Source organism: Moschus berezovskii, chromosome 14 (assembly GCF_049115385.1).
Source record: "Moschus berezovskii isolate FMDL1 chromosome 14, NW_MosBer_1.0, whole genome shotgun sequence".
Taxonomy (NCBI): domain Eukaryota; kingdom Metazoa; phylum Chordata; class Mammalia; order Artiodactyla; family Moschidae; genus Moschus; species Moschus berezovskii.
This window is the reverse complement of record NC_142473.1, coordinates 55,062,422-55,090,237: the sequence shown is the minus strand read 5'-3', so window position 1 is coordinate 55,090,237 and position 27,816 is coordinate 55,062,422. Positions and strand designations below refer to the sequence as shown.

Genomic DNA, 27,816 nt, shown 5'->3' with positions numbered 1-27,816 from the left:
ACAGCCAAGGAAGCCATCTGTCCCCCTTCCTGCCTTCTGGGCTGTTGTGAGGAACCTCTCTGTCTATTAAAGCATCTGGGGTTGCAGGCTATGGTGTGTGACAAGGGTCTGCACCTGGACCATGTCTAAAAATGATCAAGAAGTCATTCATTTTAGTCCCTGAGTCCCATAAGACCAAAACAGGGCAGATAGTCCAGTCTCATGAAACAAAGCAGTCATGGAATTTGATGTCATCATGCTGCAGCACTGTTTAATGAAGTAGCCCTCACAGCACTATCCTTGCTTCTTCCCAGGAGTTCCCACCACAAAGCAGGGCTCCCTCCACCCTACCATGGGCCTCAGATCCCCCGACATCCTGGTTGAAGACATGGCTGTGAGGTCTGGGTCTGAAACCATCTTGTTGCTTCTCCAGGCTCTTCGAAGCCTCCCTTCTTCATCTGGAGGTCGCATGTTCCCAGGACTCCTAAGTGGCAGGCATTGAACGTTCAGAGCCCAGCTCCTAAGAGCTGGAACCCCCAAGAGGCCAAGAGTATGGTCTTCCAGGAGAGCAGAGAAAAGGCCCCTTGGAGAGTGAGTCTGCCTGCCTGCCTGCTAGAGAGAGAAGAAAAGACAGTGAATGGTGAGCAGGGCCAGTGGGGAGTCAAACAGGCGAGGGAGGGACCCGAGGGTGACTCACTTGGCACAGACTCACAGCTCGGCCTCTTCTTCTCTGCAACAGACAGCAAAGTGAGGCCTCCAGGTGGACAGACCGGCACACTGCAAACTTCCCTTCCCATCAGGCCCCAGCAAGGACACTCCTCATCACAATCCACCCTTCCCTTCTCCCAAATACACTTCTGACTTCCCTTCCTCCTGCTTCTGCAAGAAATCTTCCCCTTTTGCCTTTCCATCCCTGCCCCATCTTGGCTCAGTCACTCTGTCCGGCCTCAGCCTGGGGAATAGCACACGTGCGTCCCATCAACCCACTACGCCCATGGCCTCCTGAGATCTGAAGCTGCACTCCTGCTGCTTTCTTCTGCCTATTGGCCTCCTTAACCAGGTTCTTTTGGTCTATTACACTGTGTAGCAGAAGGAAATTTTTGAGAACATTTAGAGAATCATCTGAGAATATCACATGTGCAGAAAACAGTTATCTGACTGCCACTGAGCTGGCAGAACCTGAGTCACAGAGAAAAATATCTCCAACTAGCTTCTGGCCCACAACTTCCTCATTAATAACATGGGTCTCTTGAAGGCCCTGGGGACTGAAATCAACTGGGGACCTCCTGGCAGCCCTGCTTCCCTCATGCATGGCTCACCACCCAGATAGGCGCAGTTAAAGTGGTTGCACATCTGATCACTGCTGGAGAGAGTCACCAGGCTTTTGTTTCCATCCTTAGAGAAACTCGTCACCATGAAGACTTCATGAGGGGGGATCAGCACCTCACGCTCTTTAGGAAAGACAGACAGGGCCTGGATCAGGGCCCCAAGGCAAGTCCTTAGAGAGAAGAAGGTGGCATTACCAAATCCGCGGGCCACTGCCTCATCCAGGGAGCTGGAGGCAAACTGGCCCAAGCGGATAGAGTCCCCCACACTCTTGGGTTCAAAGCGAATGGTGCCCACACCTCGGAACACCACCTGCCCGGGTTCCCTGCTGCAGCCCCCACCACCCCGCAGTAGCTGCAGGGCCCGAGTCAGGTAGAAATGCAGGGCCTTGAAAGGGAAGTGATTCATGTAGGACTCCCAGGAGCCACCACCAGTCCGCACAGCCTGGTTCAGCTCCCGGTACAACGTGTTGGATGAATTGGTATAGACCATGATGGCGATTCCATGCTGGCTTCTGAAGCCAGGAGGCAGAATGAGCCCTGGACGTTTTTGCTCCCAGGCCTTCTGGGCTGTCTCCCAGGACTCTCGCAGCAGGGCATGGTCAGCCATCTCCTTCTCTAACAGAAGCACTGCTTTCTCCTCCATCTCCTCCGAGCAGTCCACATAGGCATCATCGAATGTGTCTGGAGCCAGGCTTAGGTTTTGGATGGAAATATTCTGCGGTTATGGAGAAAAGGAAGAGAGGAGCCACACAGGAAAACATGTAAGTTCAGGGTACTGGACAGAGGTCCTGGTGGAAGATCAGTTTAGAAGCACAGAATCTCAGTCTGGGACTTCCCTGGCAGTCCAGTGCTTAAAACTCTGGGTTCCCTATGCAGGAGGCACAGGTTCAATCCCTGGTCAAGGAACTAAGACTGGCTGCACTGTGGGACCAAAAAAAACTCCCACCCCCGCCAAATGCCCCCAAATCTCATTTCTATGCCCAAAATAGAGTGCGAAATTTGGCAAGAGCTCCAAAATTTAAATAACAGGCACTGGAGTCAGTCAAATATGGGTTAATTCCTAAATTCACCACTGACTGACTGTGAGATCTTGGGCAAGTCTCAACTTTTCTGGGCTCAGGTTCTCCCCCTATACACTGAGGATACTTCCAACCTCATAGGGTTATTGTCAGGACCATGTATAGATCCTCTTTGTGTACTAACTAAGGGAGTCATCTATCATTAGAGAGGTTCCTGCAATTGGGACGTGGGGCTGGATGATGTCCAAGCACCTTTCTGGCTCTGAGACTCACTGAGCAGATAACATACAAATATACAATCAATCTCCAATGACCTGATCCCATGCCCAGCCTTTGACTCTTTCCCTCTCCCACACAGGTGTGTAGACACCACACCAGGTCCCTGTCAGCTCTGAGACTCAGTCTTCTCCTTCTCTGGAAGCCTGCATCCTCCAAGTGGGAGGATGGGAGTGGAGGGAGTGGGGAGGAGATCAAGCTCTAGTCTGGGGTGGGAGTGGGGAGGATGTCAAGCTCTAGTCTGGGAGGGGTTACAGGAGGGTCGTGTCATACACAGGTAACCCTAAGGAGAGTGTGTCGACTGGGACACGGGTGGGAGATGGGAAGTGAGAGGAGAAAGCTGGCGGCTGTCCCGAGGGAGGAGGGAATGAAGGCAGGAGGGTCACAGGAGGATCAGTGGGTGGAAGTGGGTTCTGGGAGATGGACTGGGAACTTGGGGTTCCTTGCAGTAATCCTGAGAGGAAGAGGGTTCAGAGGATGACATCCTAGAGAAGCATCCCTGGGAGGGATCTTTGAGGAGTCAGGCAATGGGTCCCCCCAAAGTGCTCCTTGGGTGGCAGCAGATAGTTCCCCCCTGTTACCTGCCCGGGCACAGACGGGCGGACTCCGCTGCCAAGGGTGTGGAGGCTGAGGCAGCTGAGGGCGATCAGCAGAGCAGCCAACATTATTCCTCAGAGACACTTGGAGCGTGAGATTCAGCTGAGGGTGGGACCAGCGATGGTCCAGGCTTGGCTTCGACGGGCTGGGGGACAGAGATTTGGCCCGGCAGGATCTGGGCGGGGCCAAGGGCGGGACTAAGTGAATGGGCGGGGCTTGGGTTCTTGCATCCGCCGCCTTCACCCCAGCACAACCTCAGTCTTTGCTCCCCTCCTCCCGGCTGCCGGAGTGCTCAGCACCTTTTGCCCCTGGGGTGATATAGGCGGATGGGTAATTTGGCTCCGCTTGGAAAGAGGAGGAGATGGGAGTCAAGGACCCACCTGGAGTTGGCGAAGACCCAGAGCGGGAAAAAGCACTTAAGTTTCCGGGCAGCGGGGGCTGAAGTCTATGCGGGCGCTAAGATGGCCCCTGTCCCCGGAGTCTCGCAGATCAACAAAGTCCGCAGCCAAGTATAGCACGGGTGGCGGTAACCCGACACCTCTCTCCACAACAGCAGACACCGGGGTGGGGGGAGCGGAACTGAGGGCTGTAACTCCCCTTCCCAGTGACTGCGCGGTCTTTCTCGAGGACCTTCTTTGTCTTCTAGCAAGACCTGGGCTGGAGAAGGGACATTTTGAGACGTGGTCTCTCCCTCGGGAGGGCCCTCACCGCTGTGGCCGGGCCTCCACACCAGTAGAGGAGGGGACCAAAAGGGTTCCGCCCACTAAGGTCACCACTTGTGCACTCGTTTATTTGCATACAATTTGCATACGGCCAACTGTTGGGTGATGTGTATTCCAGCCTCTGAGCGGTCTCCATCCCTCTGCTTTCTCTTTTCACCCCTTCCCTTCTGTAAGCCTCGCCCAGATGCTCTCTCCCTGACATCCTCAGGGGCCAGTCCCGCCCCTCCACAAACCCTCTGTCCCCTGACCTCTCAGACTCAGGTGACCCCATGTTTATAAACACTAACCTTTCCCCTCACCTCCCTGGTCTTGCCTATAAATACCCAGCTCTGTGTTTTGGATGTCCCCTGGGAGGTAATGGGAGAAGGGACCAGTGAGGAATCAGTCAGCACCTCTGGGAAGAGCTTTCTGGCAGCATGAACCTCTGGGGGTGGCAGGGTTCCTCCCCCAAAGTGCCCAGAGGACCTAGGAGTCCAGAAACTAGGATTAAGGAGATGTTCCTGCTACCCGCTGTGTCTGAGATGAGCATAAAGGGTTAGATTTATCTCAGGGCCTAGACCTGGTCTGGCTCATTAATTCAGTCCAATCTTTGTTCCCTCATCTACTCAGGTTGCCAGAAAATAAAGAATTTCCTTAGCCTAGAATACTGCTTCCTCCAGAAATCCTTTCTGTAGACCAAAAAGGAAGACAAGCTGTGTCCAGGGTTGAGAGAGGGAGGTGAAAATAGGGGCATCCCAAGGTGGCCTAGGGATTATGGTTTAGGCATTCACTGTGGTGGCCCTGGTTCAATCCCTGGTTAGGGAACTGAGATCCCACAAACCAGAACATAAACAAAAGAGAGGTAGTCCAATAAACCAGACTGCTTGTCGGCAAACACAGCAAATCAAGACAAGTTCTTTCATCCCCTTCCAATGAGACTGGCCCCCATAAGCTCTCCAAGATTAGAAATCAGGAGATACTCTGCTGTTTTACATTATTGTGAAAAACAGCATTTCACCTACATATCCTGATGCCTCTCCCCGTAGAGGGTCCTAAGCACTGACAGTTGCTGGAACTGAAGATGCTATACTGTCTGGGACAACTAGGCATGAAGGGACACTCCCTGTGACAAGACCTGATGGTATCAGTATTTTGTCCCCTCTCTATCCTCTGGCTTTGGGAATTGCTTCTCCCGTTGCGAGACTTGGCTTCAAGAAAGGCTTCAAGAGATGGAGTCAAGTCTAGTAATTGAACAGTGGTCTGGAGTGAGGAAGACAGTCCTCCAAGATCACATGGCCAATTAACACTGGAGTTGGGACCCAGACGCTCTACTCTGGGAATCTCTCCTTGCTCCTCAGGTGAGTCTCCATGCTCACCTGGAAGGATCAATAAGGAGATACTCCCTGAGGCCAGGGATTTTGAATGCAGGACCAAACCCGGTGGGGAAGCAGTTGTTCCAGCCTGCATCCTTGATTTCCCTCTGGATTCAGGGATTCTGTTTTCCATGGGAAGAGCTCTGGCCCAAGCACCCTGCTCAGACATTAGTGTTCTGAGCCTTGAGGAGACATCCAGAAATAGATGGGGAGTTCAGTTCAGTCACTCAGTCGTGTCCAACTCTTTGTGACCGCATGGACTGCAGCACGCCGGCTCCCTGTCCATTACCAACTCCCAAAACTTGCTCAAACTCATGTCCATCAAGTTGGTGATGCCATTCACCCATCTCATCCTCTGTCATCCCCTTCTCCTCCTACCTTCAATCTTTCCCAGCATCAAGGTCTTTTCCACTGAGTCAGCTGTTCGAATCAGGTAGCCAAAGTATTGGAACTTCAGCTTCAGCATCAGTCTTTTCAATGAATGTTCAGGATTGATTACCTTTAGGATTGACTGGTTTGATCTCTTTGCAGTCCAAGGGACTCTCAAGAGTCTTCTCCAATACCACAGTTCAAAAGCATCAATTCTTTGGCACTCAGCTTTTCTTATGGTCCATCTCTCACATCCATACTTGACTACTGGAAAAACCATAGCTTTGACCAGACGGACCTTTGTCAATAAAGTAATGTCTCTGCTTTAGGTTGTCTAGGTTGGCCATAGCTTTTCCTCTAAGGAGTAAGTGTCTTTGAATTTCATGGCTGCAGTTACTATCTGCAGTGATTTTGGAGCCCAAGAAAATAGTCTGTCACTGTTTCCATTGTTTCCCCATCTATTTGCCATGAAGTGATGGGACTGGATGCCATGATCTTAGTTTTTTGAATGTTGAGTTTTAAGCCAACTTTTTCACTCTCCTCTTTCACTTTCATTAAGAGGCTCTTTAGTTCCTCTTCACTTTCTGCCATAAGGGTGGTGTCATCTGCATATCTGAGGTTATTATATAGATGGGGAAGTGTGACATTTTTGAGCAGCTGTGTGGGAGAGGTACAAGGGGTGTGGGATTTGATGATATAGAAGAGAAAGCCACCCTCCTTCTCCCCTGGTGGTTGTCATTAGAGACCAGCTTTCTTGCTCCAGAGAAAGTCTAGGTAAGGGGCACACCAACCTTCTCCTGGGCACTGGGCATGGAAAACAGTTTCTGAAATGGAAAGTTTGGGGTGTTAATGGTAGAGTCATAGCAATCATTAGGAAAAGTATCAGGAAACCTTTTATCTGTCTTTTCAGGACACTATAACAAAATACCACAGACTGGGTAAATTATCAACAACAATTATTTTTAACAATTCTGGAGGCTGAAAGTTTGAGACCTGAGTGCTAGCCTGGTCAGATGAGGGCCTTTTCCTGGTTCATAGCCAGTGCCTCCCCACTGGGTCCTCATAGGTTGGAAGCTGCTGGGGAGCCCTGTGGGGTCTCTTTTATAAGAATAGCAATCCCAATCATGAGGGCTTATGAACTAATAATCTCCCAGACGCCCCACCTTCTAATACCATGACACCAGGCATTAGAGTTCCAGCATATGAATGGTGGGGAGACTACTTCACATTATATGGAGAGGTTTGGGATACTTAGGGAGGTTTCAGGCCATTGGGAAAATTAGGGATTTCTGGGAATGAATTTGGAGCCACATCCCCAGTATGGAATGTTCATCACAGGCCTGGGTGAGGGGAAACTGAAAAGAAGAGTGTCCTGAGCAGGATGAAGGAAGGACAGAAGGGCAGGAGCTGGGAGATGAAATCAGGGGTATCCCAGAGAGTTCCCTGGTGGCCTAGTGGTTAGGATTTTGTGCTTTTAATGCCAAGTTCAGTTCAGTTCAGTTCAGTTGCTCAGTTGTGTCCGACTCTTTGCAACTCCATGAACCATAGCACACCAGGCCTCCCTGTCCACCACCAACTCCTGGAGTCCACCCAAACCCATGTCCATTGAGTCAGTGATGCCATCCAACCATCACATCCTCTGTCATCCCCTTCACCTCCTGCCCTCAATCTTTCCCAGCATCAGGGTCTTTTCAAATGAGTCAGCTCTTCGCATCAGGTGGCCAAGTATTGGAGTTTCAGCTTCAACATCAGTCCTACCAATGAACACCCAGGACTGATCTCCTTTAGGATGGACTGGTTGGATCTCCTTTCAGGGACTCTCAAGAGTCTTCTCCAACACCACAGTTCAAAAGCATCAATTCTTTGGCGCTCAGCTTTCTTTATGGTCCAACTCTCACATCCATACATGACCACTGGAAAAACCATAGCCTTGACTAGATGGACCTTTGTTGACAAAGTAATGCCTCTGCTTTTTAACATGCTGTCTAGGTTGGTCATCACTTTCCTTCCAAGGAGCAAGCGTCTTTTAATTTCATGGCTACAATCACCAACTGCAGTGATTTTGGAGCCCAGAAAAATAAAGTCAGCCAAGGCCCAGGTTTAATCCCTGGCTGGGGAACTAAATGCCACATGCAATAGAGCATGGCCAAGGAAAAAAAAGAAGAAAAAGAGTGGCAGTCTAAAAAATTCAGATTGCTAGTCAGGCAAACACAGCAAACCAAGACAAGTTCTTTTGCCCTCTTCCAGTGAGACTGGCCTCCCAAAGCACTCCAAGAGTAGAAATCAGAAGTCACTCTGCTGTTCTCTCCTACCTATCCTGATACCTCTCTCCCTAGAGGGCCCTGAGCACTGACAGTTGCTGGAACAGAAGATGCTTACTGTCCGGACAGCTCAGCCTGCAGGGACAGAACACAGGACCACATCCACTGGTCTCATGGTTTGGGTGTTAATGGTAGAGTCATAGAAATCATTGGAAAAGTTTCAGGGAGCCTTTTCTTTATCTGTTGAGGGTGCTATAACAAAATACCACACATTAGATAACTTACCAGCAACAGACATTTACTTCCAACAGTTTAGGAGGTTTAAGTCTCAGATCTCTGTCCCATCTGGTCGGATGAGGGCACTTTCCCTGGTTCATAGCCAACACCTTCCCATTGGGTTCTGACAGCTGGAAGCTGCCAGCAAGCTCTGTGGGGTTTCTTTTATAACAACAGCAATCCCAGTCATGAGGGCTCATGAACTAATGGTCTCCCAAAGGCCTCACCCGCTAATACCATCACATCAGGCATTGGAGTTCCAGCATATGAATTTCAGGGAGACACATTCAGACTATTGCACATTTGATGGAGAACTTTGGGATACTTAGGGAGGTTTTTAATCATTGGGAAATTTGGGAATGTCTAGGGAGGGATTTGGAACCATACCCCCAATAGGGAATATTCATCATCAGCCTGGATGAGGGGAAACCAACAAGAGAGGTGCCCTGAGCAGGATGAAGGAAGGACAGAAGGGCAGCAGCTGGGAGAGGGAAAGGAGTTGCCAGTGCCTCCACTTCCTGACCTCCCAGGCCCTCCCTGCCACTCTGGCCCCTTCCCAAACTGATCACTAAGCCATCTATCCACATGCGCTGCAGGGGTCTTCATTATTAGAGACACCCAGAAAGCCTCTTGGACTTTCAGCAAACATGCCAGGAGGCCTCATGTGTGCCTGGCCTTGGGCTGAGCCCTGGGGACACAGAGTGGGTCATATCCAGTCCTGCCCTCAAGGAACTCACAGGCCAGGAGAGGAGGCAGACTTGGAAGGCAGCACAGTGTGATTAGCACAGTGACAGAGGAAAGTGCAGGGTGATTCAGGAGGCCAGAGAAGTCAGAGGGCTTCCTGGAGGAGGTGGCCCCTGAGCTACTCCTTGAAGAGTGGGTTGCAGGAGAAGGGCAACCCTAGAACATGGAGGGAAGCAACAGTGCTTCATCTGGGACTTTGTGCTGTGCCATCCATGTGAAACATATGTGGTGGCGCATGAGGCTGAAGAGATCTGAGGCTAAAGAGGTCTGGGAGGGCCAGGTCTCAGAGGGCTTCAAATGCCAGCTTCAGGAGGTTGGACTCTGTCCGGAGGGTAGGAGGGAAGTTTTGCTTTGTGCTATTGCCTTCTTTTTTCTTTCTTGATGTGTTCTCATCCCTTCCTGCATAATTTTCATATCTGTATATTGAGATATTTCTCCCAGTCAGGTTTGGCACAGAGGGTTCTGAAGCAGGTGAGGAACGTGACCTGCTGTGCTTCAGAATCACTTTTCTCCACGCTCCAGGGGAGCAGGTGAGGAACATGACAAGCTGTGCTTCAGATTCATTGTTCTCCCTGCTCCAGCAGAGGGTGGAGTTGCAGGGGTGACCGTGATGGCAGGGAGACCAGGGAGGAGGCAGAGGCTGACTGGAGCCCTGGTGGCAATGGAGAAAGGGAAGGTCCATTGAAGATGGACCCATACTGTGCACCATTAGTTGGTAACTGATTTACTGTTTGATAAATGACTGAATGAATGAAAACCCAAGTAACCATCTAGGATGACTGGATGAATAACAGGATAGTAGATTACATTGGCAACCCACTCCAGTGTTCTTGCCTGGAGAATCCCAGGGATGGGGGAGCCTGGTGGGCTGCCGTCTATGGGGTCACACAGAGTCGGACATGACTGAAGCGACTTAGCAGCAGCAGCAAATTACACGAGACTCTTCTGATGGCAAGTTCAGAGGAAGCCCCTGAGCAGGATGAAGTCCAAAGAGAAGTTCATCACAAGGATTCCAGGGTATTCCTTGGTACCCAAAGACCAGAAGTGAAGAGTCTCTAGAAGCCCAAGGAAGTGTCTCACTTTGCCTGTGCCTTGGTGTCAAGCAGCTCTCTTTGACTCTCAGCCCTCCCTGCCTCTTTCCCTGGAACCTCTTCTCTCGCTGACTTCAGTACACCTATGACTCTCAATGTCTCTTGCTGTCCATTCTGCTCCATCTCAGACATCCGCCCCTGAAGAGTCCACATGTGCCAAACTTCCCACCCAAACCTGATCCTTTACTCAATATGTTTTTTTTTATTGAACACCTACTAAGTGTTGGGATGAGCAAGGTGAGCTTACAACTCTACTCTGCTTTCCTCTGTATTTCCAACTTAGAGCATGGGAACCTTGTTTTCCTTGAGTGTTTCCAAGAGTGCTTGCCTTCATTTCCCCCGTCTCATCCCCTAAACCATACAGACATAATGTCAAGTCAATTCTGCCTAGTAACAATGGGTGCACTCAGTGCCCATACCTTAGTCTGACCACATGATTCAATGTCCTCAGTCTGACTTCACTGTTCCCTATCCTGACATCTTTTATTGCTGTGTTTCTGCAGGGCAGAGATGTGGACAGAAACAAGGCAATGGAGAGGCAGTGAGAGATATAGTTAGCTTTGAGTTGTGAAGCATGACCATTTTGCATGGCCATTTTGCCGTGGGCCACAAAATTTCATGGGGATGCAAACATTTATTCTCATGCTCCTGGGTCTTCAGGTTGACTGTAAATGGGCTAAAGTGAGTTTGGATGGGCAGCTCAGTTTGAGTCTGCCAGTCTGCCTCAGCTGGGCGCCTCCTTGTTGTGGGCTAGGCCTAGGTCTGCTCTCTGGGGTCCAGGCAGGAGGAACAGTTCTGGGCTATATTGTGATGGTCTGTGACCCAAAAAGGAGACCTTCTCTGTTGGTTTGGGTTCCCCCAAGCAGAACTAGAGATAGGACTTGGGTGTAGTAAGTTTTGTAAAGTGGTCTCAGGAAGTACAAGTGAAGGAGTGGCAAAGTGAGACCAAGAAGAGAGAAAATGGAAAGCCACCAATGTATGGACTGGATTTTCCACAAGAAGAAGATCTATTATAGAAGATTAGGGTTTTTGGTAGATTCCAAAAGACTACAAGAGTGCAAATAGTTTTTTGCTGCTATATACTCTACCCATTAACATTCTCTCCTGAAATTAGGGAGCGGGACCTCATGCTTTACACCCCACTGAGATGCCGTTTTCAATTCTACCTACTCTGTAACTCCTCTGGGCAGCTTGTCACTTAAACCCACTCCTGGTGCAAATGTGTTTCCATCAGTTCTTTGGCTTCTTGTAACATGCATCACACGCTACTTCAAATTCCTCATTCCAGCTCTGTCTCCACCTTAAAAGGGCTTAAACAGCAGGGATATGAGTTTTACTTTTGTGTTCATAGTTTTATCCTCAGCTCCTTGCACATTGCAGGATGCTCAAGAATTTTTAGGGGCTTCCCTATTGGCTCAGTTGTAAAAAATATACCTGCCAGTGGAGGAGACGCAAGTTTGATCCCTGATCCAAGATCCCAGATCCCTGATCCGGTGGGATCCCACCATGTATGAGATTGCGTGTGGTACACATGGAGCAACAAAGCCCATGCACCGCAACTACTGAAGCCCTAGTGCCCAGATCCTGTGTCCTGCAACAAGAAAAGCCACTGCAGTGAGAAGCCTGAGGACTGCAACTAGAGAGTAGCCCCAGCTCGCCACAACAAGAGAAAAGCCCGTGTAGCAATGAAGACCCAGCACCACCAAACATAAATAAATAAATAATGTAAAAACAGAATTTTCTGTAATGAATGAGTAAGCAGGTTTAGAGTGAGGTTAGATAAGGAGTTCATTTGGGACTGCTGTTTACTCCATTGCCCAGAGAAGCTCACACTTCAATTTAAACTGTGAATTGGCAGTGATAGGCTGGCTCTTAGATTTGGAGACTGATAAAATTATAACCACGGAACATTCCCGTGTCCTAGGTCATTGATTTATCAAACCTTAGGCCCCACTTAGAGCCAGAGGAGATCAGGCAGCAGAGATGTTTAACCTGAGTGAGATTGGGGTGGGTGCATGTCCAAACTGAAATTTGTGTAAAATCTATGTGAAAGCACATCAATCCATTTTTTGAAAAGAAGTTTCAGCTTTCATCAGATTTTCAAAGACAAAAAATCACTATATTATGGTTTGGATAAAAGAGGGAAAACAGATTTACCTGAGAATCTGCTGTTATGCACCTAGAGTTTTTCTGCAAGGGTGACAGGAAGTGGGAACACTGGTACCTCTGGGGAGAGGGTGAGGTTGGGGAATTAGAGAGAAAAGGACATTTCACTGCATGCCTCGCAGACTATAAATTATAAACAATGAAAGTGTTCTAGCTTTTTGAAAGTTAAAACTCTATTATATTAAAAATTAATGTTATGGGGTTTCCCTGGTGGTCCAGGGCTTAGGACTCTGTGGTTTCACTGATGAGGGCTTGGATTCGATCCCAAGTTGGGGCATTAAAATTCTGCAAGCCATGAGGTTGATCAAAAAAAAATTATGATTGATCCTGTTAGTGAGCCGAGAGGTTAATTAAAAATTAGATACCACTTGTGTCCACCAGTTTAATGGCCAGTGTTGGCAAAGACATGGAGAAAAGGGCACTTTTGTCCAATGTTGGTGGGAGGGTGAAGTGGAACCTTTTGGATGGCAACTTGGCAGTGTTTACCTAAAGGAACACTATTCAGATCCTTTATATATCACCTTGATATCTCTCCTATAAAAATATACAGACAAGTAGTCAAGGATTTACATACATGGCTGATCACTGCAATATCACGTGTAATAGCAAAGACTTTAGGAAAAACTAAGAGTCTGTCAACATGGAAATGGTTAAATAAATTATGGGTTAACTCTGCTATGAAATTCCATGCTACCATTATAATCAACAAGGTAGATATGCATGTATGACGTGGAAGGAAATTTATGGTACATTATTTCCTGGGAAAATGTTGTAGAACACGTATGTATAAGCATGTTTCCTTTATCTTTTTGAAAAAAGTGAAAGTAAGAAAACCAAAAAAGGGCTGTACACAGAAAACTATGTGTGTATATATACTTAAATATTGTATTATCTGTAGGTACATCAATAAAGGTCGTGAAGGGTCCCACTACCAGGGAAACAGCAGGCCTGGGTAATAGTGAGAAGGGGACATGGAGGGAGAAGAGGAAATGGGGCCTTGGGCGCTGTGACTCATTCATATACAACGAGCAAGCGCTACTTGGTAATAAACAGAAATAAAGAAGCACCACCAACTTGGAAACTGTTCCGATCTTGACCCAAAGCTGGGACGCTTTCCTGGAGCCCTGCTCTGAGCCTGTCCCTGGGGCCCTGCTGTGGCCTCACCAGCTGACCACTGCTGGATCTGCCCTGTTCCAGCCTCAGGTCCCCATGAGGGGAAACCTGGACCTCTCACTGGGGAAGTCAAGCTCCTTCAGGACTAACTCAAGGCTTTTCAACATTCCCACCCTGCACCTGCCACATTAGAAAAAGTGTCTTTCACTCTGCATCCTGAGAGTTCCTACTGTGGGAGCATATACTTTCTAGTTTTCACATAAGCTCTGCTGTCTTGCAGCTGTGCTCTTTCTTGTAAGTCCTTCTCATGTCCTGAAGATAGGTGCTTGGCTGATACGTTGGCCTCAGCAGATGTTCTGCACACAGAACAAACTTCCTCATCTTCAAAGCCTTACTATATGACTCCCTTGTCCATGAAGGAGATTGTGTACATGTTTTATGTTATTCAGATATTTTCCTTGGTCCTTGGTTTCTGATTGTTGTCTTGCTTCAGTACCTCTGCTACTGAATTCCAGATAAGTTCTCAATAAATGTGCACTCAGCATCTTCTCGGGAGCTGCTCTTTCACAAGCCCTCCCTGTGCTGTCTATCATAATCCTGTGTGGTTGTGAGAATTATTTCAGTGTGACACCGTTTTATCCTACCTCCAGATCTTCCCATTCCTGCCGCGCCTAATCCCTTTACCTCTTCAGACTTCAGTCTCTCCCACCTCCATTGACTGAAGCCTTATTCTCCTCTTTATTCCATAAGACCCTAGTCACATGTTGCCTCCTCCAGGAAGTTTCCCATGTTCCTTCCAGCAAGAAGGGTCCTCTTTCTCTTCTGAGCCTCCATTTCTATATTGTGACCCTGTGCCACCAGACTAGGTGGCAGTTCGTGGGTTTTGTTTGTTTATGTATTTAGGCCGCGCTGGTCTTACTAGTGGCACCCAGGGTCCTCCACCTTCACTGTGGCAGGTGGGATCTTTTTAGTTGCAACACGTGAACTCTCAGTTGCAGGAGGTAGGATCTAGTTCCCTGACCAAGGATCAAACCTGGATCCCCTACATTGGGAGAGTGGAGTCTTAGCCACTGGACCACTAGGAAGTTCGAATTAGTCCTTATTGAACTGTGAAGATTCTCTATTTCCAGGTGAGGAAACTGAGGCCCAGAGAGTGACCCAGGGTCATCTCCAACATGTGGAGCCCTGCAATGATGTCTCTGCTGCTTGTGTCCATGGGCCTCATGGAAGCACTTCAGGTACGGCCATGCTCTGCTGTCCCCATCCCCCAGCTGCTGGCTTCTGAACTCTGCCGGATGCTTCCTTTGGGGATGGCTCAGTCTGAGGGGACAGCCCTGGAGCCCAGTCTCAGGGCATCCACTGCTGGTAGTTACCAATCCCCTTCCCCTCCAAGTGTGTTTGGGGCCCTTCATCTCTCTCAGCTCAGTGGAAGTGGGGAGGTGGATAACAGGGCTCCTGTTCTCCTGGGGTCTAACCTCTCAATCCTTGCTGCTCCCCGTCTCACAGGCCCAGAGCCACCCTGTCATACGACGAGACCTCCTGTCTCGAGAAATGCTCCTAGACATGGCCCTGGCCTCCTTTGATGGCCACCATGCTGGCTGTGCCATAGCCATGACGGCTGCTCTCCCGGGACTCAACCGCACAGTTCCAGGCCAACAAAGTATACGCTGATGGCTGGGCGCGGGCAAGCAGCCAGTGGCGGGAGTGTCAGGCCAGGGGGCCCAATACCCATCTGGTCCCACCCAAGGGCTTCCGAGAAGAGTAAGGGATGGCCCTCCTGGCTTACATGGCCAACAGTTCCTTGTACAAAGAATTCAATGCTGCCGTGCGTGAGGCGGGTTGCTCCCTGGCCCACTACCTCCAGCAGTTTTCCTTCAAGACACTTCACTTCCTGATGACCGAAGCCCTGTAGCTGCTGAGCAGCGGCCAGCATCTACCCCAGTGCTACCAGGTGTTCCGAGGGGTGTGGGTCCTGGGCTTCTGGCCAGCGGGGCTGGAGCCACCGTCAGGCTGGGGGGCTTTGCCTCCGCGTCCCTGAAGACAAGTGTGGCCTAGGAATTTGGGGAAGACACCTTCTTGGCATCTGGACCTGCCTTGGGGCCCCAATCAAGGACTACTCCTTCTTCCCTGAGCAGGAGGAAGTGATGATTCCTCCCTTTGAGACCTTCCAGGTGATCAACGCCAGCAGGCTGGCCCAGGGCCCCTCCCGCATCTACCTCCAGGCCCTGGGCAAGCACAGCTCATACAACTGCGAGTACATCAAAGGTGAGCAGGGCACATGTCAGCAAGCAGAGGTGCACAAGGTGGGCTTCCCGGCCCATTTCCACGGGACACACACACAGATGTTAAAATCAGTGAGGAGGAACTCATTCTGTTCCCAGCCCCTCCACCCCTTCCATCCAAGTCGAGACATAACCTTCCTTACCTGGAGGTATCTAAGCCAGAGTTGGCCTTGCCTGCTGGGAGACTGAAGAAGGTTTTCTGACCAGCACATGTGTTTTTGGCCATTTGAGAGCCAAACAGACTTGATCAGGCTTCTCTCTCAGCTGGAAGCTGCTGCCAGAAATGAGTGTGGGCCACCATCCCTGTTTTCAAGAGGAGTGTGTTTTCTCGACTGAGCAGAAAGCTTGGGCTGTGTGTGTACTGGGTCAAGGTGACAGTGAGGTGGCGAGATAGCATTTGGGTGCCGTCCCCCTAAGTTCTAGTTTAGGCTCTGGCAGGTCTCGGGTGCTTTCCTCTCCACCATCCCAGGACAAGCCAGAGGAGTAATCATGAGGATGGGCCCAGGTCCTTAGTCATTGAAGGGGATGTGGGCTGCTGGTCCTGGTTGAGGGATGCCCAGGGGCTTGTGAGGTTGCTTTCCTAGTAAGAGGCAGGCTGTTGGCTGGATCCACCAACCATATCTCAAGTGGGAGTAGGTCCATTGTGGCTTCAGATCCCACCGTGGACAGCATCACGAGCACACATGAGCTGGTGGAAGGTGACGAAGACAGGCAAAGAACATAAACTAGCCCCTCTTTGGCTGGGACAAGACAAGGGAGAAGGAGCGGAGGGTGCGGCATGGAGGCAAAGTTACAGGTCAAGGGAGGGGAAGGAGAGCCCAGACCACCCTGGCTTTGAGGGCTGGGGCCTTCCTGGCCCCGCTGCTCATGGGTCTAGTCAAACCCAGGCGAGGGTGGTCCCAATGTTAGGAAGCAGAATTAGGGGAAAAGGCACCAGTTTCTCTGAGAGCTAGTCAGGGAGGTGCTCTGGGGTCCCTTTCGGTCCTGAGAGCTATTGAGCCTTTGATTCTTTGCTGTTTCTTTCCTGCAGACAAGCAGTGCAAGTCTGAGCGCTGCCGTCTGGATAACTCGGGTAAGGGCCGCAGGCATCGGCGGGACTCTGTTTGGAGATGAGCTGACTGCCCTGGGTCTGGGTCTGAGTCCCTCTCCTGGGTGAACATCCCCCTCAAATGAAAAACAACCCTCTTTTGATTCAAAAAAAAAAATTAGACTTTCTTAAGCAGACACCTGTAGGGATTGCTAACCTTTCCCACAGGGTGTATACGTGGGATACGTGGGGTTTATACCTGGTGAGCTGTCACACCTGCTCCCCTCCACCCGGGCCTGGGGCCGGCCCCTCCTTCACAGGAGGTCACTGATCAGACCCCAGAGAGCTCCAGGCTACACTGAGGTGACAGTGGGAAGGGCCACACCACAAAGTACTCCCCAGGCCTTCTCCTCCTTCTGCTGGGGAGCCCTCGGTCTATAACTGTGCTCAGAACTCCCTCAGACCGCCTCCCAAGGTCAAGGTCAGGTCATGGGTGCTGGAGACCTGGGCTCTAACCCATGCTCTGCCCCAACTCTGTAACCAATCTTTCCTGCTCTGGGCCTCAGTTTCCCTATCTGTATCATAAGCATCTTGGACTCGATGGTCCCCAGATTCTCTGTGGCCATGACTCTTTCCTTGAACACCTGCCGGCCCAGGCTTGCCTGAGGCATCAGCTCTCCAGCTGGGAACAGACCATTCTCAGGGAAGAAATCACAGCTGCTCCTCACCCTGGGGTCCTGCCTCCTCCCTCGGGCTCTGGGAACAGTGGGCAGGAAGGAGCCTCAGCCTCCACTCTGCTCCCACCCTTCTCCATGACACAGTACCATTCAGGGTTCCGGGCACATGAGCCCTCACTGTGACCCGATGGTGCAGGTACTGGCATCACCCCTATTCCCTGGATGAGAGCAGAGGCACAAGAGCTGAAGCAGCCGGCCCCACACATGGACCAGCAAGGGATGGGGCCCAGACAGCCTGGCCCTGGAGCCCAACCCTGAGCCGCCACACCAGACTGGCCCCCACCTCACGTTATCCTTACTGCACAATAATCGACTGCAAGGAGGTGGGACAGGAAATACTGGCCTCATTACACAACCAAGTGAGGCCCAGAGACAGACGTGACTTGCTCCAGACGACAGAGTGAGTTAGTGGCAAAGTCAAGAGCAGCTAGGTCTCCAGCTTCCAAGCCAGCTTCTTTGATTTCTGATGATCTTGGAATTCTGATCATCTCTGAGTTCTGATCATTTGTGAGTTCTGATCATCTTTGAATTCTGATAATGTAATTTTAATAACTGGGAAAATTTAGAATTCACCCCCCATCCCAATCCACCAGCACCTCTCCCACCAGAGTCTAGGTAGAGGAAAAAAATCAGCATCACCAGATCCCACTCAGATCTCTACCCGATTCCATCCCACCCTGCAGTGCCTTAGTTGTGTCAATAGGAGGCAGGTGGTGGTGGTGGTTTAGTCGCTAAGTCTTGTCCAACTCTTGCGACCCCATGGACTGCAGCCCACCAGGCTTCTCTGTCCATGAGATTCTCCAGGCAAGAATACTGGAGTGGGTTGCCATTTCCTTCTCCAGGGGATCTTTCTGACACAGGGATCCAACCCAGGTCTCCTGCATTGTAAGCAGATTATTTACCGACTGAGCTACAAGAGAAGCCCTTAACAGGAGGCTGGGGCATAGACCTAATGACCTCTGGAAGGGGAACTGGGACTCTCCTTGTCTCTTCATCTCTGTCTACCTTCCTCTCTAAATTCTTCCTCACTTTGTCCCTGAATCTCTCTGCCTCTGTTTTCCCTGCAGCTGTGGGTCAGAGCCCCCTTTCTGCAGTCTGGTCCCTTCTACCGCTGCTCTGGCTCCTTGTTGGGGAAGTCTTTCCAGAGGGTCCGGGCCTCCTCTAATCCATCAGCCACTGAACAGCTCTGCCTGTCGCCTCTGCCCAACATGAGGATGTCAGCCACATGCGTGCTCTGAGTGTGGCCAAGATCCAGGGTAACTCCATCTGCAGGAAACTCTGGGACCTTCTCTGGCGGCTGTCGGGCCTGCTAGCAGGAAGAAGAAAAGTGGGGACTGAGCCTCTCCCAGGGGTCTAGGAGTCAGATGCTGAATAGAGGTGGGGGGGACTGCAGGACAGGTAACCCCTCACTTGGAAATAGAAGATTAAAGTATTTGGATGCATGGTGATTGGGGAGAAAAGTACTTGGCCATGGTATTCACTGATGTTATTCAAATGCCTTCCTTGGGCACCTGGACAGCTCTTCTTCGCTCTTCCAGGAAGCCTTCTCTGACCTCTCCTCCCTGCTAGATTAGGGGCCCTGCCTCTGGTCTCCCACCCCCAACTGTGAACTTGGAGGGCAGGGACTGCGTCCGAGGTACAGAGGTGACGCCAGAAAATGTGTGAAAGTCAGTAGGATCAAACACCTTGTGAATGCCTGGTCCCTGTCCCTCTCCTATCTTGGGCATCTCAAAGCTCTCCGAATGTCACTGTGTGACGCTTTCATAGTGAGAACAGGGATGGACTGGACCTAAGTCCAGATGGGGGAGAGAAGGAGAACAGCAGAGAAAGCTTTAGGGATCTCAACCAAATCCCAGTCATTTTCTTATCAACAGAGATGTAATTCCCGCTCCGATTCATGGGTCCTCAGGTCCCTAAAAGGCTGGATTCCCAACTTGTACCACCAGAGCCTAAGACAGGACATGGAGGAGGTGCAAGGCACACGTTACTTTATCATGAGTTGGACCTTTGGGGCCGAGTCCTCATGTGGCCTCCTGCTGTAAAGTGGACCAGGAACCCTGAGTCCCCAGTCACCTTTCCTGAGCCCCTAGACAGAGTCAGCCTAGACCAACTCTCTGTAACAGCAGCCACAGGGTTAGGAAGAGAAGACAGGAAATGGGGCAATGCTGTCATGCCTGCTCTCTCCTTACTCAAAGTACTGTACTCAGAACCGAATTCTGTCCCTCCCAAACTGCACTTTGATCTTGACCCTTCTCAGAATTCCTCCTCTGCAGGAATCAGGGGAGCAGCAAGCTTTGATTTCCCTTAGAGCTTAGAGTGTGGAGGAGACAATGAATACTCCTGGTCCGGGAAGTTAGTGGTGCTGAAGAGAGGACGTCCCAGGCTTGAGGCCCAGTGGAGAGGCGCCGGGTGGCCTGAGGGTCGATCACCACCTGGCCTGGCTGATCCATCCCCATCTGGAGGTATTGTGGCTGCAGCAGACCCCCGGGTCTCACAGGGCCTGCATCAGCACCAGAAGGCTCATGACCAGAGCCATGGAGAAGAAGAGGCCCAGGAAAAAACGATCCATGACACGGGCCAGGATGGAGGAGACTGGCAGGCTACAGTCCATGGGGTTACAGAGAGTTGGACACAACTGAGCGACTGCCACTTTCAGTTGGCAGGAGGAATGCAGGGAGAGTGGAGGACCCTCTGTATCCACTAGAAATTTCATCTCTATGGCTCATGATCCCCTCTGGTCCATATGACATTCCTTCTTGGTATCTCTGAACCACACTACCCTGCTGATTCATCCGCCCCTGATGCAGCCTGCTCACCTGGCCCAAAACCCAGTGCCACTCCCTCACCTCCTCCAGGTCTCCTGCCTCAGGATCTCCCGGCATACCCTCCTCTTGGGTTGTGTTGAGGGTAGAAATGGACCAGGGCAGACTCACCTTCTGAGAGACCCCCATCTCTACTCCCACCCCCCAGACCTGGGCAACAGACTGACAGAGCTGACCAAGACGCTGTCTCAACTGCAGAGCCAGGGAGCGGGCGCGCAGCGGGCTGTGGCAGAGGCAGGGCCACGCCGGCCGCCCGGGGGAGCCAGCATCCTCAGTCGCTACATCACCCGAGTGCGCAACAGCTTCCAGAACCTGGGGCCTCCCATCCCTGAGGCCCCGGAGCTGACAGTGTCAGCGACACTGGGGACCCAGGGGTCTTCAGAAACAGGGCTTCCGGATGCTGGAGGGGCTCGGGATCCAGCCTCTGGGGAGCCTGGCCCCTGCCCCCCAGCTCACGTGTTAGTGCACAGGGAGCAGGAATCAGAGGGGCCTGGGGACCTGCCCCCAGGAGGCAGACCCGGGAGCCAAGAGCGGGACCTGATGCTGAGAAGGGCCCCTTCTGCCACTGACTAGAGCAGCCTAGATGGCTGAGGAAGGGGGGTCACTTCGTGGGAGCCCCTGCTGCTTTTCCTGCCTCAATAAAGCCTCTGCTCTGAAGCTCAGATGTCTCCAGAGTGTGTGATAATCTCTGTCTCGTGATGTTTTGAGGTCACCAATGTCAAAATGAGCCCTGATGGGAGAGGACACAGAAATGGCTTGCTCTGGGGACCCGATATCTTGGGCTTAGGATCCTACTTTGAGCTCCTTCAGACTTTTGATGGAACTGAGGCTGGGAGGCAAGGGTCCTGGTTTGAAAACAAACTCTCTGACCTTCAACAAGTTGCTTCCTTCCTTGGCTCTGCATTCCTTGTCAGACAAATGGCCAAGGAAGCCATCTGTCCCCCTTCCTGCCTTCCGGGCTGTTGTGAGGAAACTCTCTGTCTATTAAAGCATCTGTGGTTGCAGGCTATGGTGTGTGACAAGGGTCTGCACCTGGACCACATCTAAAAGTGATCAAGAAGTCATTCATTTTAGTCCCTGAGTCCCATGAGACCAGAGGAGGGCAGAGGGTCTAGTCTCATGAAATAAACCAATCATGACATTTGATGTCATCATACTGTAGCACTGTTTAATGGAGTAGCCATCACAGCAGTACCCTTGCTTGTCCCCGGGAGTCCCCACCATATAGCGGGGCTCCCTCCACCCTACTATGGCCTCAGATCCCCCGACATCCTGGTTGAAGACATGGCTGCGAGGTCTGGGTCTGAAACCACCTTGTTGCTTCTCCAGGCTCTTCGAAGCCTCCCTTCTTCATCTGGAGGTCACATGTTCCCAGGACTCCTAAGTGGCAGGCATTGAACATTCAGAGCCCAGCTCCTAAGAGCTGGAACCCCCAAGAGGCCAAGAGCAGGGTCTTCCAGGAGAGCAGAGTGAGTGCCCCCTTGGAGAGTGAGTCTTCCTGCCCTCCTACTGGAGAGAGAAGAAAAGACAGTGAATGGTCAGCAGGGCCAGTGGGGAGTCAAACAGGCGAGGGAGGGACCCAAGGGTGACTCACTTGGCACAGACTCACAGCTCGGCCTCTTCTTCTCTGCAACAGACAGCAAAGTGAGGCCTCCAGTTAGACAGACCCTCATACCCCAAACTTCCCTTCCCACCAAGTCCTGGTACAACTATTCACAATTCAATTCATCTTCCCCGTCTCCCAAATATACTTCTGACTTACTTCCTCCTCCTTCTTCCAGTAAATCTTCCCCTTTTGCCTTTCCATCCCCGCCCCATCTTGGCTCAGTCACTCTGTCCTGCCTCAGCCTGGGGAATAGCACATGTGCGTCCCATCAACCCACTATGCCCACGGCCTCCTGAGATCTGAAGCTGCACTCCTGCCACTTTCCTCTGTTTATTGCCCTCTTAACCAGGTTCTTTTGGTCTATGAGACTGTGCAGCAGAAGAAAATTTCCAGGAACATTTGGAGAATCATCTAAGAATATTCACACAGGCAGAAAATACTTATCTGACTGCCACTGAGCTGGCAGAACCTGAGTCACAGAGTAAAATATCCCCAACTAGCTTCTGGCCTCAACTTCCTCATGAATGACATGAGTCTCTTGAAAGCCCTGGGGACTGAAATCAACTGGGGACCTCTTGGCAGCCCTGCTTCCCTCATGCATGGCTCACCACCCAGATAGGCGCAGTTAAAGTGGTTGCACATCTGATCACTGCTGGAGAGAGTCACCAGGCTTTTGTTTCCATCCTTAGAGAAACTTGTCACCTCGAAGACTTCATATGGGGGGATCAGCACCTCACGCTCCTCAGGAAAGACAGACAGGGCCTGGATTGGGGCCCCAAAGCAAGTCCTTAGAGAGAAGAAGGTGGCATTACCAAATCCGCGGGCCACTGCCTCATCCAGGGAGCTGGAGGCAAACTGGCCCAAGCGGATAGAGTCCCCCACACTCTTGGGTTCAAAGTGAATCCTGCGCACACCTCGGAACACTGTCTGCCTGGGTTCTCTGCTGCAGCCTCCACCACCTTGCAGCAGCTGCAGGGCCCGAGTCAGGTAGAAATGCAGAGCCTTGAAAGGGAAGTGGTTCATGTAGGACTCCCAGGAGCCACCGCCATTCCGCACAGCCTGGTTCAGCTCCCGGTACAAAGTGTTGGATGAGTTGGTGTAGACCATGATGGCGATTCCGTGCTGGTTTTTGAAACCAGGAGGCAGAATGAGTCCTAGCTGTTTTTGCTCCCAGGCCTTCTGGGCTGTCTCCCAGGACTCCCGCAACCGAGGATGGTCAGCCATCTCCTTCTCTAACAGAAGCACTGCTTTCTCCTCCATCTCCTCTGAGCAGCCCACATAGGCATCATCGAATGTATCTGGAGCCAGGCTCAGGTACTGGATGGTAATACCCTGGGCATACAGAGGTAAGGAAGAAAGGTGCCACATAGAAAAGTGTGTAAGTTCAGGATACTGGACTAAGGTCCTGGACACAGATTCTTTCATAAACCTAGAATCTCATTTCTATGCTCAAATATATTTGAGGTCTGATGTTTGGCAAGAGCTCAAGGGTTTAAATTACAGGCAACGAAGTCAGAGAGACATTGGTTCATATCCTGAATTCCCCACCTACTGCCTGTAAGATCTTGGGCAAGTCTCTTAACTTTTCTGGGCTTCAAGTCCTCCACTTATATACTCCGTATACTTCCAGCCTCACAGGGTTATTGTCAGGACCGCATATAGATCCTAACTAACTAAGAGGGGTCATCTATCATTAGAGAGGCTCCTGCTCTTGGTGGAATGTGACACTGGGTGAGTTCCAAGCACCATTCCGGCTTTAAGACTCTGTGTGCAGGTGACCTACAAATAAACAATCAATCTCCAAAACCTGACCCCATGCCCAGCCTCAGACTTTTCCCACACAGGTGTGTAGACACCAATCCAGGTCCCTGTCAGCTCATCCTCTCCTGCTCTAGAAGGCTGCATCCTCCTGGGCTGGGAGTGGGGAGGAGGACAAGCCCTGGTCTGGGAGGGGCTGCAGGAGGGTCATACACAGGTAACCCTAAGGAGAGTGTGCAAGCTGGGCCCCTGGTGGAAGACGGGAAGTGAGAGGAGGAAGCTGGAGGCTGCCCGAGGGAGAAGGGAATGAAGGATTGAGGGCCACAGGAGGATCAGTGTGTGGAGGTGGGGTTCTGGGAGATGGAATGGGAACTTGGGGCTCCCTGTGGGTGTGGAGGTTCCTGAGAGGAAGAGCGTTCAGAGGATGACATCCTAGAGAAGTGTCCCTGGGAGGGATCTTTGAGGAGTCAGGCCCTGGGTCCCACCCCACCAAGTGTTCCTTTTGCTGCAGCAGAAGGCTCTCCTCAGTTACCTGCCTGGGGTCGTAACGGCGGACACCATTGCCGAGGGTGTAGAGGCTGAGGCAGCTGAGGCTGATCAGTAGAGTTGCCCATATCATTCTTGCTGGATTCTTGGAGGGTGAGATCCAGATGAAGGTGGGACCAGCGATGGTCTTTCTTGGCTTCAGTGGGCTGGAGGACAGAGACTTGGAGCCTTTTTTCTCTGGTTTGAGGGATCCCTGGTCCAGGACTTAGCCTGGCAGTGCATGGGCTGGTCCAAGGGCACGTCTAAGTGAGTGAACTCAGCTTGGGTTATATCATCCCCCACTTCCATGCCAGCACAACCATAGCCTGTTCTCCCCGCCTCCTGATTTCTGGGGTTCTCAGAGCCATCTGCCCAGGAATGATAAAGTAAATGGGTAATAATGGCTCCACTGGAGGGGGGAGGGGACAGGGGTCAGGGACTCACCTGGAGGCAGCAGAGGCCTGTTAGAAGGAAGAGCCAATTCTGATTCCACGATGGAACTGTTTCTTTGACTTGCTTTTTGTTGCTTCAGTTTTTATAATCACACATAGAGTCTTGCCTCAGAGAACCTTGCCCCTCTGCCTGACTGTTAAACTAAAATACCTCTGTTCAGATCACAGGAAGAGAAGCTGACCCTTCCCCCAGTGAATGACTGAAAAGAAAAGGAGAGAGAGATTAGCACACTTTTTCTACAGGCTGGGCATTTCCTCCAAGATGTTTTGTAAGACTAACAGCCCTTTTTACTTAACTTCCTCACTGCCTCCCCCTCTCTATTGCTATTTTACCTTATTCTTCACCTCCCCCATCCTGCTCTTTTATAAAAGAGACTGGCATACAGACCCCGATAAGGTAGTTAAGTTTGAGACATTAGTCTGACATCTTCTCAGTCAACCGCCTTTCCAAATAAAGTCATATTCCTTGCCTCAACACTTCGCTTCTCAGATTTATTGACCTGTCAGGTGGCAAGAAGAGCGAGCGTGGACTTGCTAACAGGCCGAGAGTGGGAAGGAGAACTGAAGCTTCTGGGTGGCAGGGCTGAAGTCTGCACAGGCGCTGTGCTGTACTGTGAACCGGGAGTCCCAAGGGTCAGCCAAATCCAAGGCTAACTATAGCATCAATACAGTAACCCAATACCCATACCTCTCTTCCCCAACAACAGACAGCAGGGTAGGGGGAACGGGGATGAGAGCTGGAGACTGCGAGGCTTATCTCCAGGATACTTTTCTCCCAGCAAACCAGGGCTAGAGGAGGAGAATTGTGAGATGTGATCTCTCCTTTGGGTGTGCCCTTTTGGCCATGGTTGGAACTCCAAGGCAGTAGGGCAAGGGAACCAAGAGAGTTCTGCCTGCTGAGAGGTCACCACTCGTGCACTTGTTGTTGTTCTTGAGTCACTAAGTCGTGTTCGACTCTTTGTGACCACATGGACTGCAGCACGCCAGGCCTCCCAGTCCCTCACTATCTCCCAGAGTTTACCTAAGTTCATGTTCATTGAATCGGTGATACCATCCAACCATCTCATCCTCTGTTGCCCTCTTTTCCTTCTGCCTTCAATCTTCCCCAAGATCAGGGTCTTTTCCAATGAGTTGGCTGTTCACATCAGGTGGCCCAAGTATTGGAGCTTCAGCTTCAGCATCAGTCTTTTCAATGAGTATTCAGGGTTGATTTTATTTTGGATTGACTAGTTTGATCTCCTTGCTGTCCAAGGGACTCTGAAGAGTCTTCTCCAACACCACAGTTCAAAAGCATCAATTCTTTGGCCATCTGCCTTCTTTATGGTCCAACTCTCACATCCATACATAACTACTGGAAAGACCATAGCTTTAACTATACAGACTTCTGTCGGCAGAGAGATGTCTTTGCTTCTTAATACACTGTCTAGATCCCTGGGTCGGGAAGATCCCCTGGAGAAGGAAATGGCAACCCACTCCAGTACTCTTGTCTGGAAAATCCCATGGACTAAGAAGCCTAGTAGGCTACAGTCCATGGGGTCTCAAAGAGTCGGACACAACTGAGTGATTTCACTTTCAGGTTTCTCATGGGCTTCCGTGATGGCTCAGAAAGTAAAGAATATGCCCACAATGTGGAAGAACTTGGGTTGGGTAGATCCCCCAGAGAAAGGAATGGCAACCTACTTCAGTATTCTTACCTGGAGAATTCCATGCACAGAGGAACCTGGTGAGCTACAGTCTGTGGAGTCGCAAACAGCTGGACATGACCGAGAGACTCATACACACACACACACACACACACACACACACACACGGTTTGTCATAGCTTTCCATCCAAGAATCAACTGTCTTCTAATTTCATGCCTGTAGTCATCATCTGCAGTGATTTTAGACCCAAGAAGAGAAAATCTATTGCTGTTTCCACCTTTTCCCCTTCTATTTGCCATGAAGTGATGGAACTGGATATTCATTTTTTTAATATTGAGTTTTTAAGATGACTTTTTCACTCTCCTCTTTCACCCTCATCAAAAGGCTCTTTAGTTCCTCTTCACTTTCTGCCATTAATGTGGTATCATCTGTATATCTGAGGTTGTTGATATTTCTCCTGGTAATCTTGATTCCAGCTTATAAATCATCCAACCCAGCATTTACCATGATGTACTCTGCATAGATGTTAAATAAACGGGGTCACAATATACAGCCTTGTTGTATTCCTTTCTCAGTTTTGAACCAGTCAGTTGTTTCATATAGTTTATTCCACTTATTTATTTGCATACAATTTGCATATGGCCAACAGTTGGGTGACATGTTGTCCAACATCTGAATGGCCCCCACCCGCCTCCTTTCTGTTTATACCCCTTCCCTCCAGTAAGCTTTACTCAGATGCAGAGCTCTCTCTCACATCCTCAGGGGCCAACCTTGCCCTTCCCCAGACCCTCTGCTCCCTGATCTCTCAGACTCAGGCCACCCCATGTTTATAAACATTAGCCTTTCCCCTCACCTCCTTCGGCTTTCCTATAAATACCCTAGCTCTGAGTTTTGGATACCTCCCAGGAGGTAATGAGATAAGGGGCCAGCTGAGGAATCAGTCAGCAGCTCTGGGAGGAGCTTTCTGGTAGCGTGAGCCTCTGGGGATGGCAGGGTTCCTCCTTCAGAGTAGCCAAGGACTTGTGGATTTTAATAGATTTAATAGGATTTAATAGATGTACTTGCTACCTTTGTGTCTGAGGTGTGCGTAGAAGGTTATAATCACCCCAGGGCTTTGTCCTGTCTGGCTCATTAATTCAGACCCATCTTTGTTCAGGGTTTGCCAGACAAAGAATTTCCTTCACCTAGAATCCTGCTTTCTGTAGACCAAAAAGGAAGACAAGCTGTGTCCAGGGTTGAGAGAGGGAAATGAAAAGAGGGGCATCCCAAGGAGTTCCCTGGTGGCCCAGGAGTTATGATTTAGGCATTCACTATGGTGGCCCAGGTTCAATCCCTGGTCAAGGAGCTGAGACCCCACAAACCAAAGAGCATAAACAAAAAGTAAGAGAGGCAGTCCAAAAAACCAGACTGCTTATCAAAAACCACAGAAGATCAAGTTCTTTTGTCCCCTTACAGTGAGACTGGCCCCTCCAAGCTCTCCAAGATTAGAAATCAGGAGTTACTATGCTGTTCTCCATTACTGTGAAAAACAGCATCTCACCTACACATCCTGATGCTTCTCCCTCTAGAGGGTCCTGAGCATTGACAATTGCTGGAACAGAAGATACTATACTGTCTGGACAGATAGGCCTGCAGGGACACAACATGGGACCAGATCTGCTGGTATCGGG

The 27,816-nt window shown here is 50.6% G+C and overlaps 1 protein-coding gene and 2 pseudogenes across 10 annotated transcripts; 1 reads left to right on the top strand and 2 right to left on the bottom strand.

Moving 5' to 3' along the window:
* Positions 1-223: 223 nt before the first annotated feature.
* Positions 224-3,888, bottom strand: LOC129554620 (ecto-ADP-ribosyltransferase 5-like; annotated as a pseudogene). The gene is made up of 5 exons (XR_016038998.1): positions 3,580-3,888; positions 3,184-3,374; positions 1,299-2,022; positions 677-709; positions 224-591 (listed from the first exon to the last, which is right to left on the bottom strand). The product of XR_016038998.1 is annotated as an ecto-ADP-ribosyltransferase 5-like (transcript).
* Positions 3,889-3,907: 19 nt separating this feature from the next.
* LOC129554617 (GPI-linked NAD(P)(+)--arginine ADP-ribosyltransferase 1-like) lies at positions 3,908-20,944 on the top strand (annotated as a pseudogene). The gene is made up of 4 exons (XR_016038997.1): positions 3,908-14,531; positions 14,800-15,558; positions 16,606-16,647; positions 18,407-20,944. The product of XR_016038997.1 is annotated as a GPI-linked NAD(P)(+)--arginine ADP-ribosyltransferase 1-like (transcript).
* A 364-nt stretch (positions 20,945-21,308) lies between these two features.
* Positions 21,309-25,128, bottom strand: LOC129554618 (ecto-ADP-ribosyltransferase 5). 8 transcript variants are annotated; one of them, XM_055423566.2, is made up of 6 exons: positions 24,891-25,098; positions 24,495-24,702; positions 24,058-24,418; positions 22,376-23,099; positions 21,756-21,788; positions 21,376-21,667 (listed from the first exon to the last, which is right to left on the bottom strand). In XM_055423566.2, exons 3-6 carry the CDS (start codon positions 24,142-24,144, stop codon positions 21,564-21,566), a joined length of 948 nt encoding a protein of 315 aa, XP_055279541.1. In that variant the 5' UTR covers positions 24,145-24,418; positions 24,495-24,702; positions 24,891-25,098; the 3' UTR covers positions 21,376-21,563. The 8 variants fall into 8 exon arrangements, with proteins under 8 accessions (XP_088699273.1, XP_055279541.1, XP_055279540.1 ...); XM_055423565.2 differs by having other exon boundaries at positions 21,377-21,670; positions 25,003-25,128; XM_088843146.1 differs by having other exon boundaries at positions 21,377-21,670; positions 24,973-25,119.
* Positions 25,129-27,816: the final 2,688 nt, after the last annotated feature.